Below are 22,080 nucleotides of genomic sequence, written 5' to 3'. Positions count from 1 at the left end.
GCAGGTTGTAAATTATCTTCAGTCATGATCCTGGGATCCTGGGTTCGGAGTCCCACATTGGGCTTCCCACAGGGAGCTTGCTTCTCCTTCTTCCTATGTCTCTGCCTCTCTCTCTCTGGCTCTCATGAATAAATAAATAAAATCTTTTAAAAAATCCATCATAGGGCAGCCCCAGTGGCGCAGCAGTTTAACGCCGCCTGCAGCCCTGGGTGTGATCCTGGGGACCCTGGATCAAGTCCCACGTCAGGCTCCCTGCATGGAGTCTGCTTCTCCCTCTGCCTGTGCCTCTGCCTCTCTCTCTCTCTGTGTCTCTATGAATAAATAAAATCTTAAAAAAAAAATCCATCATAGTTCTCACATACTCACATTTTCCTTTGATAGTATAAAGTGAGAGCTTATATCCAAATGAAGTCCCTGAAAGCATGCAAAAGGGAAATCAAGTCAGTGATGAACACAGCTGGAAATGTAAGTTTATTTTTGAATTTTTTTTTTCAATTTGTAATTTTTATGTCCTAAAACTATCTTATTTGTACAATAAGTGTTTGTCAGTTTTAAATTATTTTAGTCTCTTATAGCGTATATTTACCACTAGATACAAACCTTGACATTGAGTTGTGAAGTGGTGATCATACTGTGTCTATAATTTAATACTTTCCTCACTTAAAATTAAACCAAGCATTTCTCCTTGGCGTATAGTCCTCAAAACCACCATTTTAAATACTTAGTATTCTGGGAGTAGTTTATCATAATTCATGTAAACATTTACTATTAGACACTTCAGGATTTTTTTAGTTTATACTCACAATATTTAGTAAAGATGAACAGTTCAGCTGTAGCCCAAACCTGCCCCTTTCCAGTGATCTTTGGCTTGACAATAACTTCAATTTGACTAAGTTAGACTATTTGAGATAAGCTTACTTCTTCTTTCCACTCCCTTTACCCCACTCCTCCACTGATACGTAATTTTTTAAGACTGTGAAAGGAAAAAACAGAATTGTGAACATTCTTGATGCTTTTAGGAAAACTGTTAACTTTAAGTATGAAGGCATTAAGAGATACAGTTTGTAATAGGAATAGTTCAGGAAAATTGACCCTCAAAATCCTAGACAGGATCCAGATTAATCCCTGGGTCAGTACTCAAGTGATTTTTGATGAAAACAAATTGTAAGCAAGGTCTGAGAGGGTAGACTTGAGGCTAAGAGGGAAAAGCCTAACTAGCCAGCCAACCATTATCAAAGCTTTTTTGAGACAAAGACATGATCCCTGCCTTAACAGAAGCCAGAGTCACACGGGAAAGAGAAACAGGAAAATAAATATTGTAATGCAGGGTAGTAGCAGTACCTAAATCAGGAGGTACAGAGCAAAGCAAAAGCCTGTAGCTAAGCTAAAGTGAATAAATGATGAGACCAGGATTCCTCATGTCCTCCTGGTTGGATGTTCAGTGTGCAAATCTATGTAGGCAAATGCATTCTAAATAGGAACTATACAGGTGATCCTCCACTAGGAGGATGCTTAGGGGAAGTGAAACATGATTTACCATCCAAAATCTGATTTTTGTCACAGGAAGATTAGCTCTCAAAAATAAGGCATTCTGTTAGGCAATACTTCTATCCATAGAATGACACCTTTTTTTTTTTTTTTTTTCCTATTTGGGAAAGCTTTGAATGATTGTTTGTATCCCTTTAGGTTCTAATGAAGGTGCATTTGTACCCTAAAAAATATGGGAGACTTCCAGTCTCTCATAGTCATTGAAATAAAGGGCCTAGTTAAATTGGTTTTCAGTTAGTAGTATAATAGGTGAAGACAGTCTTGTGTTCTTATATACTGTATGTATTTTTTTAGGCAGACTCTCTGATAAGTTTAATTTTTTTAGATTGTGAAAGCAAGGAAAAATTTTGAGACTATAGTTTTTTGCGATCACGACTTAAATGATTCATTTATGCTCTTCAGGACATGCCAGTATAGCAATATGATTATGATCTCTCATTAGGCATCTGAAAACAAAATATAAGCAACTTTCCTTTTCTTTACAGTCTGCACCCTCTCTGTTTCTTAAAAGCAATTTTGAGTACTTAAGAGGCAATTATCGAAAAGCTGTGAAGCTATTAAATAGTTCAAACATTGCTGAGCATCCAGGATTCATGAAAACAGGTAAAAGAAAACGTGAAATTCTGGTATTTTCTTCCTGTCTCTTCTGTCTTTTGTTGTTTCCTACAGTGCTCTTCAGTGTGATTTTTGCTAATTTTTTACATGTAATGTTTTATTCTGCTGCAGAAAAATCTTGAAATTTATTCTATTATTTCCATTTTATTTATTTTATAGATTTATTTATTTAGTGTGTGTGAACAGGGGTAAGGGGGCAGAAGGGGAGAGGGGGAGAGTAGCAAACTTCCTACTGAGCACAGAACCTGGGGCTCAGCCCATCCTATGCTATGACCTGAGCTAAGCCAAGAGTTGGATGCTTAACTGAGTCACCCAGGTGCCCATATTTGTTTTCCATTTTATAAGAAGCCTCACTTCTTTTACTTTTCTTTCCCCTCATTGTATTCATTTTCTTCTTTCATTCTTTAAGATTTTATTTGAGAGAGAGGGAGCATGAGCAGTGAGGAGGGAGAAGCAGACTCCACACTGAGCAGGGAGCCCAACATGGGACCCAGTCACAGGACTCTGGGATCATGACCTGAGCCGAAGGCAGATTCTTAACCAACTGAGCCAGCCAGGCACCCCTCATTTTATTTTTTAATACTAGCTTACAAATTAGATCCAAGACGTAAGGTACTTGGGCTTTTACTTTGTGAAATGAGACATTTTAAGAAAATGAGTTGATAATGTTTATACTTATCCCTTTTCTCCCATAAAGCTGTGAGCATCTGATGATTTTTTTTGCATATGATGATTTTTTAGACTATTAACTATGTCAAAAATATTTCAAAAAAAATATTTCTATAAAGTTAGGAAAATAATTATTATTTATTTTCTAATTAGAAAGTTTTAATGAGGGACACCAGGATGGCTCAGTCAGTTAAGCACCTGAATCTTGATTTTGGCTCAGATCATGATCTCAAGATAGTTGGATGGAGGCCTCCATTGGGCTCCACACTGGGTGTGGAGCCTGCTTAAGATTCTTTCTCCTCGGGGCAGCCCTGGTGGCTCAGCAGTTACCGCTGCCTTTAGCCCCAGGGCCTAATCCTAGAGACCCAGGATCGAGTCCCACGTCAGGCTCCCTGCATGGAGTCTGCTTCTCCCTCTGCCACTGTGTGTCTGCCTTTCCCTCTCTCTCTGTGTGTCTCTCATGAATAAATAAATAAAATCTTTAAAAATAAATAAATAAAAATTAATAAAAAAGAAAGAAGGTTTTTATTTATTTATTTTTAATAAGAAAGAAGGTTTTTAAAAATAAAAATTCATGAGAGATACAAAGAGAGGCTGAGACACAGGCCAGAGGGAGAAATAGGCTCCCTGTGGGGAGCCCAATGCGGGACTCAATCCCACAACCACCAGGCGTCCCAAGAAAGAGAGTTTTAATGGATTGCTTAATACTGGGACACCTGGGTGGCCTGGCAGTTGAGTGCCTGCCTTTGGTCCAGGGCGTAATCCTGGAGTTCCGGGATCGAGTCCTACATCAGGCTCCCTTCATGGAGCCTGCTTCTGCCTGTGCCTCTCTCTCTCTCTCTCTCTCTCTCTGTCTCCCATGAATAAATAAATAAAATATTTTAAAAAAAAATTGCTTAATACTGTTGGAAAAACAAAAGGTAAAATTTGGGGCTTTAAGTTCATATCATTGCTATTTTTTGGAGAGAAAGGAGGAAAATCCATTTATTCAAGAAATGAAGTAAAACTATTGAAAATGCTTTACACCAAGTTTAAAATGCAAAGGATGGAAGTGCCTGGGTGGTTCAGTTGGCTATGCGTCTGACTCTTGGTTTTGGCTCAGGTAATGGTATCAGTGTCGTGAGTTTGAGCCCCATGTGGTACTCTGTGCTCAGAAAGGAGTCTGCTTAGACTTCTTTTCACCTCTCCTCCCCCGCTTATGTGCCTGCCCTCTCTCTTTCATTCATTCATTAATAAATAAATAAATAAATAAACTCTTAAAATACAAAGAATGAATAATTTTTTGGGTAATTTTTATTTTAGATTCTATTCAGATACAAAGAACACACTTGCAGACATACCCACTGCCCCCAGCCCCTTTGCCTGTTCTGTTCACTGGGGTTGTAAAAATGGAGAAAAGCAGTTTGTTCCACTATAGTTAACTTGGATATTCTGTCTGAGTACCCATTTTTAATCCTGCTGAATTTTCATTTTTGCTGTTTTTATTGTCATAATTTCCCCTCAGAGGCCCATAATACCCAAACACTGAAATGATCTTCCATGCTAAAAATTCAGTATCCTTGAGAAAATTTTGCTTAGGACTGTCTTGATGCAGTTTTCAGAATCAATATTGTCAAGCTCTACAGTGGAGTGAGGAGCAGGACATGCAGTTGACTAGTCACCAGTTAAGATGATCTAACGGGGGATCCCTGGGTGGCGCAGCGGTTTAGCGCTTGCCTTTGGCCCAGGGCGCAATCCTGGAGACCCGGGATCTAATCCCACGTTGGGCTCCCAGTGCATGGAGCCTGCTTCTCCCTCTGCCTGTGTCTCTGCCTCTCTCTCTCTCTCTCTCTGTGTGTGACTGTCAAAAATAAATAAAAATTTAAAAAAAAATGATCTAACGGGAGATTTTTATACAGTAGTTATATATTTTATATATTGATATTTTTATAGTTATTAATTTTAAAATATTTGTTCTCATATGTAAAATTTAGTTTTTGCTGTTGATAAAATACACTTATTAGAGAAGCTCTGGGAATAGAATGTTTCTTAAATTGTTGACAGTGCCACAACCAGAGGCAGCCTCCTTTATGTTAGTATATTTCTTACTATCTTGCCCTGAAGCCTAGTTTTGGTCTTTTTTAAAAATCATTGCTCAATTTTAAAGCACATAAGAAGAAAATTAGATTTTAGTATTAAGCTTTGGATATCCTGAGGTTTTTTTTACGACTTTATTTATTTATTCATGAGAGAGACAGCAAGGCAGAGACGTAGGCAGAGGGAGAAGCAAGCTCCATACAGGGAGCCTGATGTGGGACCCCATCCCGGGACCATGCCTTGAGCCAGAGGCAGTTGCTCAACCACTGAGCCACCCAGACATCCTGGATAACCTGAGTCTTAATTTTGTCAGTCTAGTCCAGCATTTTATATCATTGAGGAAAAGATGGACTCTCATTAGGTTCTTTTGGAGTATTTGAGAAGCAGTTTAGAAGAAGAAAACTAAAGCTTGGATTGTTTTCATTATTCCATAAGAAAGCCCAGAGAAACGAAGTGTTGAAATATACAATCATAAAAGCAGCTAAAGGAAACTTGAATATTTTAATTTTGGGGGATTGATTAAATATTATTCAAAATGCAAGAACCATAGAGTTTAGAAAAGATGACTAAACCACATAATCATGTAAAATTTTTTTTATCATTAAACACACACACACTGAAGCAGGTCACAAGACAGATCACACGCTGGCATTGGAAATATTTGAAACAGATGTGACAGAAGATTTCTGTAACATACTAACAGGTAACCAATAGGAAAAACATCTGTAACCAAATTAAAAAATAGATAAAGAGAAGAAAGAAGCAGTGTGTACATTACAGGATAAGAAGTACAAATGCCCAATAAGCATGAGAAGATAGCTGCTCAGCCATAGTAGTATTTATTTTTTTAAAGATTTTATTTATTTATTCATGGCAGAGAGAGAGAGGCAGAGACACAGGCCGAGGGAGAAGCAGGCTCCATGCAGGGAACCTGACATGGGACTCGATCCCGGGTCTCCAGGATCACACCCCAGGCTGAAGGTGGCGCTAAACCGCTGAGCCACCTGGGCTGCCCCATAGTAGTATTTTAAAAAGTGTGAAAAAAAATAATAAATAAATAAAATAAAGAAGTGTGAACTGGGCAGCCCCGGTGGCGCAGCAGTTTAACGCCGCCTGCAGCCCAGGGCATGATCCTGGAGACCCTGGATCGAGTCCCACATCAGGCTCTCTGTATGATGCCTGCTTCTCCCTCTTCCTGTGTCTCTGCCTCTCTCTGTGTGTCTCTATGAATAAATAAATAAAATCTTAAAAAAAAAAGGGTTAAAAAATAAAGAAAGAAGTGTGAACTGAAAGAGCAGTGGAGACTTTAACAAGCAAAAGCAGGAATTTATGTATTCTGTTTTATGCATTCCTGCTACTCATTAATATGTTGCCATAGTAAATGTGTCCATATATACTTATTCTGTCCAGTTTCTACATAATACTTTTTGTGGACAAAATACATATAATGTTACTAAGAAGTATTTTTTGTCCTTTGCACTATTGTATCATTTGCCTATTATTAAAAATTAAATCAGGGATCCCTGGGTGGCGCAGCGGTTTGGCGCCTGCCTTTGGCCCAGGGCGCTATCCTGGAGACTCGGGATCAAATCCCATGTCGGGCTCCCAGCGCATGGAGCCTGCTTCTCCCTCTGCCTATGTCTCTGCCTCTCTCTCTCTCTCTCTGTGACTATCATAAATAAATAAAAATTAAAAAAATATTTAAAAAAAATTAAATCAGAAAAAGGATTAAGCAGGGTAACCAAATCAATGGGTAGGCTTGGTTTATCACCTAAAACAAAGGATTTTAAAAGTAAAGGAGCTTACAGAATTTTCGCATGTCCCAAATTTCAGGTGCCTTGTAAACTTTTCTATAAGGATTAGGTGGAATTGCTGTTTCATTGCCAGTTCTTGTGTGGCATGTATCAACAGTAAGATTTTAGGATAGATTTGTTTGTGTTTTTTTTTTTTTTCAGGTGAATGCTTGAGATGCATGTTCTGGAATAATCTTGGTTGCATTCATTTTGCCATGAGCAAGCACAATCTGGGAATTTTCTACTTTAAAAAGGCTTTACAGGAGAATGACAATGTTTGTGCACAGCTCAGTGCAGGCAGCACTGATCCAGGTGAGCCCATTGCTGGGGGATAGTCATATTTTTCTACTAGAGGAGAGCACGATATTAAAGAGCAAGCAACCGAGCACTGAGTGATATATAAAATTGTTGAATCACTGTATTGTATTGTATACCTAAAACTAATATAATATGGTACATAAATTATACTAGAATTTAAAAAGTAATTTTTTCTAAAAGAATAAATAGGTAGATAGTGATCAAGTGTGCGGTCAAAATGCATCCGTATGTGCCTACCTACAGTTAACATTGACCCTGATCAACAGATTTATTCGGGAAAAAAAAAACAAAAACAGGTTTATTCGAGATTTTTAGTAAATAATTGCTACTTCAAATATTAAGGAAATTTAAATTACATTCACTTTTTCATGGACTTGAAAATCAGTAATCACATATGGTAATGTTATACAGCAAAATATGTTGCTAAGATTTCTCGACTGTGCTAAACTTTTTTTGTTTTGTTTTGGTTTTCTTTTTTCTGAGTAAACTATAAGCCCACCCTAGGGCTTGAACCATGACCCTGAAATTCGCATGCTCTACAGACTGAACCAGCTGGGCACCCCTAGTTTTATTATAGCTTCTTTCCAAGGTTTCACTATAGGCAGCACCTGTCAATCTTTTTTTTCTTTTTTTTGCACCTGACAATCTTTGAGCAAATACCTAAAGTCTATAACTTTATTTATTATTCATATGGTATGGATTCTTGACCTGGAATGCTTAAAAGCAATTATTTAGCTTTTTTAAATTAAAAAAAAAACAAACTGATGAAAAATGCATCCAGAATCATAAGTAGTCTTATTTTATTATAGACTGTGAAACTTTGAATAAGCAAGTGAACCATAGTCATTGTGGGTATTGGTATATTAATTTTTATTTTCATAGTAAAGTTCCCTGAACCCTCACTAACATTAGCTAAATACTTCTGGCTAAGGCAGCCCAGATGGCCCAGCGGTTTAGTGCCGCCTTCAGCCCAAGGTGTGATCCTGGAGACCTGGGATCGAGTCCCACGTCGGGCTCCCTGCATGGAGCCTGCTTCTCCCTCTGCCTGTGTCTCTGCCTCTCTCTCTCTCTCTCTCTCTCATGAATAAATAAATAAAAATCTTTAAAAAAAATACTTCTGGCTAAGAAAAGCACATGACATAAAATGGTTAACTGAAAATAAAGTTTAAAAAAAGTGCAGTCTTCTAAAAAGGTGGAAAGATGGTTTAAGATTCATAGGAGTCAGTGGGTCCTCTCTCTCTTTGCCTTTCTGGACCATTGTTGCCTGCCTGAGGAGCTAGCAAATGAGAAGAGACATCTCTGGCCACACTAGCACAGACAACTGAGATGACTCTGGAGAATATTTGTGAGGTTGGGGATGAAGGTCTTCACTGGTCAAGAGCTATTACAACTTCACACTGGGGTCATTGGTATTAAGTAAGATAGTATTTAAGTATTTAGTGGAATAAATGTTTTCAGTGTAACTGTTACTTTAATGATTTTCTTTCTTACCTAATTTGTATCATTAGGCAAAAAATTTTCAGGACGACCTATGTGTACATTACTAACCAACAAGAGGTATGAGTTGCTGTATAACTGTGGCATTCAGCTTCTTCACATTGGAAGACCTCTTGCTGCCTTTGAGTGTCTGATTGAAGCTGTTCAGGTTTATCATGCAAATCCACGCCTTTGGCTAAGGCTGGCTGAATGCTGCATTGCTGCAAATAAAGGGGTGAGTGTTCCTTGGGTATCTTTTTGAACCTATACTGTGCCCCCAACTTGTTACATAGCAAAAAATATTTGGAAACATACAAGACTTCATTCCCTTTTTAATTCAGGGAATTTATAAACCGTTCTTTAAAGGTTGGACAAAGGTTTAGTTTCTTTTTTTTTTTTTTTTTTTTATAAATTAATTTTTATTGGTGTTCAATTTACCAACATACAGAATAACACCCAGTGCTCATCCCGTCAAGTGTACCCCTCAGTGCCCGTCACCCATTCACCCCCACCCCCCGCCCTCCTCCCCCTCCACCACCCCTAGTTCATTTCCCAGAGTTAGAAGTCTTTATGTTCTGTCTCCCTTTCTGATATTTCTCACACATTTCCTCTCCCTTCCCTTATATTCCCTTTCACTATTATTCATATTCCCCAAATGAATGAGAACATACACTGTTTGTCCTTCTCCGGTTACTATGGCCAAGTTCAAAAAGGGTGTTGCCTGAGTTCTCCTCTGGGATTTTGATGGAATCTTGTCTCACATTTAGATCTTTCATCTATTTTGAGTTTATCTTTGTGTATGGTGCAAGAGAGTGGTCCAGTTTCATTCTTCTGCATGTGGATGTCCAATTTTCCCAGCACCATTTATTGAAGAGAGTGTCTTTCTTCCAGTGGATCGTCTTTCCTCCTTTATCGTATATTAGTTGACCATAAAGTTCAGGGTCCACTTCTGGGTTCTCTGTTCTGTTCCATTGATCTATGTGTCTGTTTTTGTGCCAGTACCACACTGTCTTGATGAACACAGCTTTGTAGTACAACCTGAAATCTGGCATTGTGATGCCCCCAGATACGGTTTTCTTTTTTAAAATTCCCCTGGCTGTTTGGGGTCTTTTCTGATTCCACACAAATCTTAAAATAATTTGTTCTAAGTCTCTGAAGAAAGTCCATGGTATTTTGATAGGGATTGCATTATACGTGTAAATTGCCCTGGGTAACATTGACATTTTCACAATATTAATTCAGCCAATCCATGAGCATGGAATATTTTTCCATCTCTTTGTGTCTTCCTCAATTTCTTTCAGAAGTGTTCTATAGTTTTTAGGGTATATTTTGAGACCCATTTGAATGGTAAATGGTTCTCCAACCTTTTATTTTCAGGTTGTAGGTGTCCTTCTGTCTAAAATGAGTCTCTTGTAGACAGCAAATAGATGGGTCCTGCTTTTTTATCCAGTCTGAAACCCTGCGCCTTTTGATGGGGTCATTAAGCCCGTTCACGTTCAGAGTTACTATTGACAGATATGAGTTTAGTGTCATCATGATATCTATTTAGTCCTTGTTTTTGTGGATTGTTCCACTGAACTTCTTCTTAAAGGGGAGTTTTAAGAGTCCCCCTTAAAATTTCTTGCAGAGCTGGTTTGGAGGTCACATATTCTTTCAGTTCCTGCCTGTCTTGGAAGCTCTTTATCTCTCCTTCCATTTTGAATGAGAGCCTTGCTGGATAAAGTATTCTTGGTTGCATGTTCTTCTCATTTAGGACCCTGAATATATCCTGCCAGCCCTTTCTGGCCTGCCAGGTCTCTTTGGAGAGGTCTGCTGTTACCCTAATACTCCTCCCCATAAAAGTCAGGGATTTCTTGTCTCTTGCTGCTTTAAGGATCTTCTCTTTATCTTTGGAATTTGCAAGCTTCACTATTAAATGTCGAGGTGTTGAACGGTTTTTATTGATTTTAGGGGGGGATCTCTCTATTTCCTGGATCTGAATGCCTGTTTCCCTTCCCAGATTGGGAAAGTTTTCAGCTAGGATTTGTTCAAATACATATTCTGGCCCTCTGTCCCTTTCGGCGCCCTCGGGAACCCCAATTAAACGTAGGTTTTTCTTCCTTAGAGTGTCATTTATTTCCCTTAATCTGTCTTCATGGTCCCTTAATTGATTGTCTCTTTTTTCCTCAGTTTCCCTCTTTGCCATTAACTTGTCTTCTATGTCACTCACTCGTTCTTCCACCTCGTTAACCCTCGTCGTTAGGACTTCTAGTTTGGATTGCATCTCATTCAATTGATTTTTAATTTCTGCCTGATTGGATCTAAATTCTGCAGTCATGAAGTCTCGTGAGTCTTTAATGCTTTTTTCTAGAGCCACCAGTAGCTGTAGAATAGTGCTTCTGAATTGGCTTTCTGACATTGAAGTGTAATCCAGATTTTGTAACTCTGTGGGAGAGAGGGCTGTTTCTGATTCTTTCTTTTGAGGTGAGGTTTTCCTTCTAGTCATTTTGCTCAGTGCAGAGTGGCCAAAAACAAGTTGTATTGGAACACGGGGGAGTATCACTGGTCCGTCCAGCTGGTCTTCTGGGGGAGGGGCCTGCTGTGCTGATTTTCAGGTGTTAGCACTTGGGGGAGCTGCTCTGCCCCTGCCTGCTGCCGGGCTCAGCGGGGGTTGTTTACCCCCGTGGGGCCCCAGGAGGAACAGCCGCAGTTGCTATGGCAACTCTGGAAGCCTGGATTCAGCCTCCGCAGGAACTACGGGGCTCGGGGCTCTCGGTTCTCCGTCCGCAGGGCCTGGAGGCTCCGGGGCGGGGCCGCTGATCTGCTCAGCTCGGGGCAGGAGCGTCCTTGCTGTCCTGGGCCCTCCCGGCCTCTGCCTGTCCCGGGGGAGGCCGGATCCTGGGCTGTGTCCCGGCGCCCTGTGCTCCGGGGCCTGCGCTGTGGGATTCGCGCTCCCGCCCCGCAGCCCCCTCCGCGAGCCGCCGCCCGAGCCCCTCCGAGCTGCTCCGGCCCCGCCGTGCGCGCTGCAGCCCTTAGGGAGCTCGGCGCACTCTCCCGGGGCGCAGGTGTCTGTTAGTGTCCCCGGGAGCCCGAGGGCATCCCCGCCCTCCTGGGTCCTGCTCCACCTCCCTGCGGGCCCCTTTCCGCCCGCCCGGGAAGGTTGGTGCAGCTCCTGCTCCTCCGGGACGGGGCTCTCCTGTCCTGGGGACACTCGCCCCGGCCCTAGCCCGGCTCCTCGCGGGGCCCCTCCCCCTCGGAGGCCTTTTGTTTCTTTATTTCTTTTTCCCCGTCTTCCTACCTTGATAGAAGCGCGAACTCTTCTCACTGTAGCGTTCCAGCTGGTCTCTCTTTACATCTCAGGCCGAATTCGTAAATTTTCAGGATTGTTTGAAGGTTATCTAGGTAATTTGGTGGGGACAGGCGATTTGGGGACCCTGCTCTTCCGCCATCTTGCCCCTCCCTCCTCAAAGGTTTAGTTTCTTAAAGTCATTTGTTAACGTTCTGGTTCAAAGTATAGCAGCCTGTATCAGCAGTCAGATTAAAGAGGTGAAGCCAATGAGAGGGTTGTGCCTGCTGGAATAGAGGTCTGCTAGCTGCTATTGGCTCCTGGGGCAGGGGCCATATCATCTATCTGCTGGTGTGAGTGGTACATGCCACAGATAGTTAGAGAAGGACTGATACTAACACCATGAATGTGGAAAGAACTGTATGACACTGCATTTCCTTCAGTGCCTAGGCACTTTACTTTTGATTCAGTGAATGGTTCAGGATTATCCGGCTGTCTCTCTCACACCTTTGTCCACAATGACTGTGAGAAATAGGCCAGTTTACATGGGTGTCCTTGCATATGATATCTGCATGTGATGGTTGGTGGAAGCCTTGGGAATCTCAAGTGAGGAGTGGTCAGTGAAGGGTAGGAGACAGGTTGTATCAGAATTACCAGATGCCTGTATTACCCCGTTTCCTGCCCACCCCCCACCCTTGCTGCACCTTTGGCCATGTAGAGATTGGGAGGTATGGCACCTAAGATTTGCCTGCCATAGATGATATAGATGTTTATGCACTCCTACTGCTGAACAGCACTTCCTGAGAAACAGCTGCAAAAACTACCATTGAGAAGTATGTTTGCCTGGTAGTTTTCAGACGATACTTAAAAGTAGTTTATGATTTGGGTATACCACTAGGGAAAGAGATAAGTGGTATCTTTGAAGGGCTTTAATGATTTATTTAGTTGTAATTTGCCTTTTAAAAGACAACTTTCTTGGGGTGCCTGTGTGGCTCAGTGGTTGACCATCTGCCTTCCGCTCAGGTCATGTTCCCAAGGTCCTTGGATCGAGTTCTGCATCGGACGGACTCCCCAGGAGGCCTGCTTCTTCTGCCTATGTCTCTGCCTCACTCTCTGACTCTCTCATGAATAATAAATAAAATCTTTTTTAAAAAGTAAAAGAAAACTTTCTTATTGGATAATTCTTAAATTAACTGACAGTTCTAGGGAGTATTTATACTTTTTTTAAAAATAAGAACTCTAGGGCAGCCCCGGTGGCACAGCGGTTTAGCGCCACCTGCAGCCCAGGGCGTGATCTGGAGACCCGGGATGGAGTCCCACGTCAGGCTCCCTGCATGGAGCCTGCTTCTCCCTCTGCCTGTGTCTCTGCCTCTCTCTCTGCATCTCTATGAATAAATAAATAAAATCTTTAAAAAATAAAAGAATAAAAATAAGAACTCTAGAAATCGCTTATTCTCTTTAATCCATTCATGAATTTAAGTGTTGGAGGCATCTCATTTGAATAGTTACTGGAAACCAGGGGATTATTATATCTTCCAAAGAGTAGAGAAATACAGTAAGGTTTTTAATATTTCTTTTTAAAATACTTATTTTTAGAAATAGTACTTTTAGGATTGTCTTCATTCTGTGGATTTTATTATGAACCCCCCCCCCCCCGCCCCATTTTCTTCTCCAGAATTCTAAATTTCTAATTTTTTAAAAATGGTAGGGGTGCCCTGGATGGCTCAGTTGGTTGAATATCCAACTCTTGGTTTCTGCCTACATCATATCAGGGTCATGGGATCAAGCCCAGCCTAAGGGGTCTGCACTCAGCCGGGAGTCTGCTTGGGATTCTCCGTCCTCCTGCTCACATGCAATCTCCCTCTCTCTCAAATAAATAAAAAAAAAATTTTTTTTTTAAATGGTAGGGCAGCCCAGGTGGTTCAGCGGTTTACTGCCACCTTCAGTCCAGGGCATGATCCTGGAGACCCAGGATCGAGTCCTACATCAGGCTCCCTGCATGGAGCCTGCTTCTCCCTCTGCCTGTGTCTGTGCCTCTCTCTCTCTCTCTCTCTCTCTCTCTCTCTCTCTCTCTCCCTCCCTCCCTCCCTCCCTCCCTCTCTCTCTCTGTCTCTCATGAATAAAATCTTTAAAAAAAATGGTAAAGATGACTTGATTGCCATAATTTGATGAATCTCAGAATATTCAATTTGTGCCACAAATAAGGAATTTTGTCAGCTTTTGTCTATGCTTCTCCTTCTAAAAAGGATCTGAAGTGCCCTAAAAGACAGTAAAAAACAACCCCCAAAACACTCTTGAATAAAACCAGAAAGCAAAATCCCAATTGCAGATATTATATTGTAGATTATATTATAAACTCCAAATAAAATTCCATAAAATGTATATCGTCAATAAAGAAGAAATACTGAACAAAGCAGTTTGCACCTTCAGAAATAACATTTTTGAATAAAAAGAACCAACTTAAGTTTTAAGTTTGTGATGCTAAGGAGATGATTTATGTCCTGTTTATCTGGCACATTGCTTCAGACTGCTTTTGGCAAAAGTAGGGCTTATGCTTCTTTGGCTAAGTTAATATATGAGAGAAGATCTGCTAATCATTAAACAGACAATTGTAGGGAGCATATTTAAGCAATTTAAGGGAAGGCTACTGAAATTCAGATATGTTGAGTGCTATTTGTTATGGTACTGTAAAGTAATATTTTAATTACAATTCTATATCATGACTAATCTGACACACTTTTTGCCTATTGGTGTATTATTGGAAGTATACTTTATTATTGTGGATTTTTAGTTCCATCCCATCTTTGTTTTCATCTGTCGCATCTTTAAATCTAGCCATCTGATCAGCTTGTGTTACCTTAAGGATCAGGAAAGAATATATGGATGAATCCTTATAAATTTATTACCACCACTAGGAAAAGAAGTCAGAATGGAAGTCCCTCCCAGTAATGGTTCAGAATATCCATTTTCTATAATTTTTCATTAATATTGCTTGGCTGCCTCCTCAGCACAAAATTTCCAATCAGAGGGGCACCTGGGTGGCTCAGTGGATTAAGTGTCCAGCTCTTGGTTTCTCCTCAGGTCGTGATCTCACAGTGGTAGGATCAAGCCCCGAGTTGTGCTTTGTGCTCAGTGTGGAGTCTGCTTCAGATTCTCTTTCCTTCTCCCTCTCTCTCAAATAAATAAAATATTTTTAAAATTCTTCCAAACAGAGCAGTTTTGTATTTTTTAAGCATATTGTATTTTTTAGACATTATGTAATATTTTCTGTTTAAAATGAATATGCAAGTGAACCCTTGTTTTATTAGAAGTCATAAACAGAAGTATAACCATAATAAACTTACAGTAGGAGCAATAAGTAACAGTACAGAAACATTGTGCTTAGAGGACTTTTTTGCAGGGCAGAGTTTAGCTCTGCAAGTTCGTATGGATTGGCTCCAGTTTATTCCTGCATTATGAGAATCTGCCTGACTATAAAATGACAGTTGGGAATCCACTTGCAGACAATTCCAAGACTTTGAGTGAAAGGGAAGATAAAGGCAGTTTGGATACTATCAAGTTCCCATAGTAAGATGATGCATCTTAGTGAAATATCCCAAAATACTATATATATGTAAGGAACTTTACATTCCATAAAATGTATATTTTCAGTTTAATGTTTTCAGGGCTTTAAGGATTTTAATTTCCTAGAAGGCAAGAATTGTGCCCATGTTAATTTTAACATATAGCTTGTCTGAATTTATAAGTTGTTGACCATTTAATGTTTTCAATAAGAAGGACAAGATTGGGGCGCCTGGGTGGCTCAGTACGGTGTCTACCTTTGGTTTGGATCGTGATCTCAGGGTCCTGAGATCACGGCCCCATGTTGGCCTCCCTGCTCAGCAGGGAGTCTGCTTCTTTCTCTGCCCCTACCTACCTCATGTTTGCTCACTAGCTCACTCTCTCTCAAATAAATAAAAAAAGGAGAAGAACAAGGTATGTGTTTCAGAAGGCAGAGTTGCTTCCCTTTTTCGCTGAGTTTTTGTGGCTCTCTTATGTTTCCTTACTCTGATGTCAAAGTGCCCTTAATATGCAGCATGGTCCCTGGATGTAGAATATTTTTTTTTAAGATTTTATTTTTTTTAAGATTATTTATTTATTCATAGAGACACAGAGAGAGAGAGGCAGAGACACAGGCAGAGGGAGAAGCAGGCTCCATGCAGAGGGCCTGACATGGGACTCGATCCAGGGTCTCCAGGATCACATCCTGGGCTGCAGGCAGCGCTAAACTGCTGCGCCACCGGGGCTGCCCCATGTATAATACTCTAAATAAATCATTCTAAATAAATGCTTGAGTCAATCTTGATTTGCCTTTTTTCCTTAGCATAACCTTAAACGTGACACCTGGGTGGCTCAGCGGTTGAGCGTCTGCCTTCACTTCAGGATGTGATCCCGGAGTTCCAGGATTGAATCCCGCATCAAGCTCCTGCATGGAGTCTACTTCTGCTCCCTCTGCCTGTATCTCTGCCCTCTCTCTGTGTCTCATGAATAAAGAAATACAATCTTAAAAAAAAAAATAACCTCAAACTTCATAATACAATATAGCATGCATCACAGACATCCAGCTCTGTGTACTAATTAACTACTCCTCTTCAATACAGAACCTATTTTCCTTTATCACCAAAACCCCACATTGATGGATCTTAGAAACTTCCTTGGTTTAACTGGAGAAATATTAGATCATTTTTCACATCCTGTCTTGTAATTGCATTAAATTAATTGGAAATCATTTGTATTTTGTAGACTGCTGAACAAGAAACTAAAGGCCTTCCAAGTAAGAAAGGAATTGTACAGTCTATTGTTGGTCAAGGCTATCATCGTAAAATAGTTTTGGCATCACAGTCCATACAGAATACTGTATATAAGTAAGTATTTTGCAAAGAGAAAATATAGATACTTCATATTGTCTCACATAATGTTATTTTTGTATGAGAACATACTTAAGGGATCCCTGGGTGGCGCAGCGGTTTAGCGCCTGCCTTTGGCCCAGGGCACAATCCTGGAGACCTGGGATCGAATCCCACATCAGGCTCCCGGTGCATGGAGCCTGCTTCTCCCTCTGCCTATGTCTGCCTCTCTCTCTCTCTCTCTCTCTCTCTCTCTCTCTCTCTCTCTCTCTGTGACTATCATAAATAAATAAAAATTAAAAAAAAAAGAAAAGAAATTTAAGAACATACTTAAGACTTACCATTTTATAGGAGAAACCACTTTGTAACTGACTTTTATTGCTGCTTCTAAAAATAGATGCCCATAAAAAAAAAAAATAGATGCCCATATATATGTTCGCAGTGAATATTACCTGACATAGGATTTCAGTTTATTACATCTGTGCTGAAACTGTTGATGCCCTAAGAGACCCAGCTCTATTCAGTACCATTATTCAAAATGTCCAGAAGAGGGCATCTTGATGTTTCCTTTGTATGCAGTTTATCACTGATGCTTTTCATTTAGGTATTTTCTTTCTTTTTTTTTTTTTTTAAGATTTATTTATTCATGAGAGGCAGAGACATAGGCAGAGGGAGAAGTAGGCTCCCTGCAGGGAACCCAGTGTGGGACTCCATCCTGGATCCTGGGATCATGCCCTAAGCCTAAGGCTGACCCTCAACCCCTGAGCCACCCAGGTGTCCTTCATTTATGTATTTTCTTATAGTCCCTAAAGCTAATTCGTAGTATTTGGAGAGAACGGTACTAATCCGTAAAAGTAACCAAAGCATTAAAAAGCTGTCACATGTAAACTTTCAGTTGAATAATTTTTAAGGGGCAGCCCTGGTGGCTCAGTGGTTTAGCGCCGCCTTCAGCCCAGGGTGTGATCCTGGAGACCTGGGATAGATTTCCACGTCGGGCTCCCTGCATGAAGCCTGCTTCTCCCTCTGCCTCTGTCTCTGCCTCTCTGTCTCTCCCTATGTCTCTCATGAATAAATAAATAAAATATTTTTTAAAAAAATGAATAACTTAAGTACGAACATCTTCATCTTGTATAAAGATTATAATTTAGAGTTGCTATTATTTCTAAAGTAGTAGGCTTTGTAAAAAATTTGCTGAATTTTTTTTCTTTTCCAAAAAATAAAATTGTTATAATAAAAGTTTCCCCAAAGTTTTAAAATAGTATCTGGCACACAATATTTTGGTCTTAATTTATAATGCAGACTTTTTTTTCAAGACTTTAAGGTAAAGAATCATTTCCTACAATTTCAAAATTATTACTACTTTCCGGGACGCCTGGGTGGCTCAGCAGTTGGCTCAGGGTGTGATCCTGGGATCTGGGATTGAGTCCCACATCAGGCTCCTTCTGGGGAGCCTGCTTTTGCCTCCTGTGTCTCTGCCTTTCTCTCTCTCTCTCTCTCTCTCTCTCTCTCTCTCTCTCTCTCTCTCTCTCATGAATGAATAAATAAATAAATAAATAAAATCTTTAAAAATGTATATATTACTACTTTTCACTTTTTTTCCTAATAAAGTTTAGTGTGTGTCAAACCAATAGAAAGTTACATAAAATCTCAAAAAAAATTATAAGACAAAACTTAAAAAAAAAAGCATTTTCGAAAGCAAGGATCAACCAAAATAAGGCTCAGATGTGAAAATCTACTTCCTTTCTTTCCGGTTCTTTCTGCCCTTGCCCCAGCCCTCAGTACAATTTTCCTGGTCTATTACTCTTCAGTTACATTAACATCGACATTGCAGATAACCTTCAAGTTGGTTGCTGTCCTTAGTCCCATTCCTAGAGATACAACTTGTATGATGTATATACTTGCAATCTATTATTCATACATTTTACATTTTATATGTAATATTTAGGATTTAGGTTCTTTCTTTAGGATTCTCATAATTGCTTATTTTCAAATTTCTACCTATCGGCAAATTTTCATTTAGAATTATATCAGTTTTATTCCTGATAATTGAAAAGTCTTATTTATTTTTAAATTATTTAGCTAATTTGGTTTTGTTCTTTTAAGTGATGGACAATCTTCAGCCATTCCTGTAGCCAGTATGGAGTTTGCAGCCATTTGTCTCAGAAACGCCTTGTTGCTGTTACCCGAAGAACAGCAAGATCCAAAGCAGGAAAATGGATCTAAAAATAGTAATCAGTTAGGTGGGAACACGGAGAGCAGTGAAAGCAGTGAAACTTGCAGGTATTCTAATCCCTTTGGCCCCCTTTGGTGCAGCCCCTCTGGAATGAAGGACTTCATTGTAAGCCTCTTTGTCCTTTAGATGAATTCCTAAAATCTCCAGTCAGAATTCCCTAAATCCCCTGTTTTGAATAATAAGAAAGGAAAATATGAATGTTGAGTATTTCTGGAAGAGAGAACACAAAGACTAAGTGAGGAGAGAACACTGGAAGAGAAGTGGAAAGAAACAGCTTCTCATTGACAAGATGAATAGGTGTAAAGAAATCTTGTTGCACTCAGTGACGCACTTTGTTTTTACTTGCATTAAAATGAATACTTAGGGACTGCTGGGTGGCTCAGCGGTTGAGTGTCTGCCTTTGGCTCAGGGCATGATCTTGGGGTTCTGGGATGAGTCCCACATCAGACTCCCTGCATGGAGCCTGCTTCTCTTTCTGCCTATGTGTCTGCCTCTCTCTCTCTCTCTCTCTCTGTCTCTCATGAATAAATAAAATCTTTTTAAAAAATTATTTAAAAATTATAAAATGAATACTTAAATCCTAAAACTTATCATTTCTTCTTAATCTCTGCCTTTTCTCTTAACATACTGTAAACCATTAACCTCCAGAATATTTCTTTAAATTTCTAGTTTTGTAGTATAAGTTCAGTATTATCCCAGTCTCTAGAAATTATGAGAGCTTCTAATAATAATAAAGCTCCATTATATATAAAGTTCTTTTTACACATGGCACCTTTAAATTCAAGTCTTTCATCGTAGCATTGTTTTAAATTATGGTAGAAATATATATATATATTTTAAGAAATATATTTATTAAGGAAAATTTGAAACAAAATTGTGGGGGGTTTAGTTTTATCCTCCGGGGTTAAGTTTTATTATAGGTGATAAACAATCAGAAGACTGAGAAATGTGTGAAAATATAGGGGTGGTTTCCTTTGTAGAGATATTGTTTACAATTAGAAATTTTTAAAAGCAGTATTATGTATTGAAGGAAAGAAACTGAAATACAGTATAGCTTTAACACATTGGTGATGCCAAGTTACTAAGCATTTTTCATTGATTGTTTTTTGCTCATGTATACATTTGGCATTAAAAAAATTGCATGGGAGTGGGAATAGGGAAACAAAATTTTATATTTAATTGTTTATTTGCTCTTCATAATTCAGAAGCTATCTTTATTTTAGCAGTAAAAGCCATGATGGAGACAAATTCATTCCAGCTCCACCTTCTTCTCCATTGAGAAAACAGGAATTAGAAAACTTAAAGTGAGTATCTAAACAAAATTAATATAGCATATATTGCATATGTTATTTTTAATCTTCTTTATTTTGTTAATATTATGAATTGTATTTATGGAAGGTCAAATGTTAAACCAACCTTTCAATCTTAGATAAACCCCACTAACTAGTTTATTATCTATGTATTATCTAACTAACTAGAATGTATTATCTTTTTTACAAATTGTTGGGTTTGATTTATTAATATTTTGTTAAGAATATTTGCTTCTGGCTGGCTCAATCTGTAGAGCATGGGACTCTTAATCTCTTGGGGTCGTGAGTGTGAGTCCCATGTTGGAGGTAGAGTTTACCTAAAAATTTGCTTCTAAAAAAAAATAAATAAAAACTAAAAATTTGCTCTAGGTTCATGAGAAAAGTTGATCCATATTTTTCTTTCCTTGTAATGTTCTTGTCAGGCTTTGGTTTCAGGGTTATGCTGACCATATAAATGAGTTCAGAAGGGCTTCTTCCTCTTCTATTTTCTGAAAGAGTTTGTGTGAGATAGGTATTACTTCTTCCTCAAATGTTTAATAGAATTCACCAGGGAAGCAGTCTGGCCTAAAAATTTTTTGTGGGAAATTTTTGATACTGAATTGAAATTCCTCAGTAGATTAGAACTATTCAGATTTCTTTCCTTTTTAAAAAAAATATTTATTGGGGGGAGATGGGAATGCTAGCAGAGGGAAGGAGGCAAAGGGAAGGGGAGAGAGAATCTCAAACTGACTCCCTGCTGACTGTGAAATCCAATGTGGGACTCCAATCCAAGGATTCTGTGATCATGACCTGGGCTGAAGTCAGTGAACTGGATACTTAACAACTGAGAGCCATCAGGATGCCCCTCACATTTTCTATTTCATCTGTGTCAATTCGGGTAAAATATACTTTTGTCTGTGTACACTATAAGCCCTTTATTGGTTTAAACAGTCATATGTAAAAGAAATTTAAATCAGGGATGCCTGGGTGGCTCAAGCAGTTGAGCATCTGCCTTTGGCTCAGGGCATGATGCTGGGTCTGGGGATTGAGTCCCGCATTGGGCTCCTTGCATGAAGCCTGCTCTCCTGCCTTGTCTCTGCCTCTCTCTGTGTCTCTCATGAATAAATAAATAAAATCTTTAAAAGAGAGGGAAAGAAAGAAAAGAAAAAAGAAAAGAAAGATAAATTAATTTAAAGCAGTCTTTTAGAGGTGCCTGGTGGGCTCAGTTGGTGGAACATGCAACTCTTTTTTTTTTTTTTTCAAGATTTTATTTATTTGAGAGAGAGCAAGCATGAGCAGGGGGAGGGGCAGAGGGAAAGGTAGAAGCAGACTCCGCACTGGGCAGGAAGCCCAATGCAGGGCTATATCCCAGGACCCCAAGATCATGACCTGAGCTGAAGGCAGGTGCTTAACTGACTGAGCCATTCAGGCATCCTGAGCATGCAACTCTTGATCTCAGGGTTGTGAGTTTGAGCCCCATGCTGGATGTAGAGATTACTTAAAAATCCTGAAAGAAAAAAGTAGCCTTTTATATTTAGCCACATACTTAGCACTTTCAGCTGATTCTAGTTTCCATAAGATACGATTTCCCTTCATTCTGAGTATCTTCCTTCAACATTTCTTATAATACAGGTCTTCATTTTCCTAGGGTATTTTTTAAAAAAAAAAAAAACTATTTAAATCTAGAATTGTCTTTTTTCTTTTTTTAAGATGTTATTTATTTATTCATGAGAGACACACACACAGAGAGAGAGGCAGAGACACAGGCAGAGGGAGAAGCAGGCTACATGCAGGGAGCCTGATGTGGGACTCGATTCTGGGTCTCCAGGATCACGCCCTAGGCTGAAGGTGGCACTAAATTGCTGGGCCACCAGGGCTGCCCAAGAATTGTCTTTATTTCATCTTTATTCTT

The 22,080-nt window shown here is 39.5% G+C and overlaps 1 protein-coding gene across 4 annotated transcripts in view; it reads left to right on the top strand.

The window, feature by feature from the left end:
• CNOT10 (CCR4-NOT transcription complex subunit 10) overlaps positions 1-22,080 on the top strand; it is a 72,546-nt gene that overhangs the window by 26,772 nt on the left and 23,694 nt on the right. For 3 of the 4 annotated variants that reach the window (XM_055321375.1, XM_055321378.1, XM_055321377.1), the window contains 7 exons: positions 382-465; positions 2,034-2,151; positions 6,864-7,013; positions 8,528-8,730; positions 16,543-16,664; positions 18,750-18,926; positions 20,103-20,183. In XM_055321375.1, the coding sequence (XP_055177350.1) occupies positions 382-465; positions 2,034-2,151; positions 6,864-7,013; positions 8,528-8,730; positions 16,543-16,664; positions 18,750-18,926; positions 20,103-20,183 (935 nt within the window). The remainder of the gene's footprint in view (positions 1-381; positions 466-2,033; positions 2,152-6,863; positions 7,014-8,527; positions 8,731-16,542; positions 16,665-18,749; positions 18,927-20,102; positions 20,184-22,080) is intronic. The other variant, XM_055321376.1, reaches the window with a different exon arrangement.

The sequence above is a fragment of the Nyctereutes procyonoides genome, unplaced genomic scaffold, assembly GCF_905146905.1.
Source record: "Nyctereutes procyonoides isolate TBG_1078 unplaced genomic scaffold, NYPRO_anot_genome, whole genome shotgun sequence".
NCBI classification, from domain to species: domain Eukaryota; kingdom Metazoa; phylum Chordata; class Mammalia; order Carnivora; family Canidae; genus Nyctereutes; species Nyctereutes procyonoides.
This window is presented reverse-complemented; position numbering and strand designations above follow the sequence as displayed.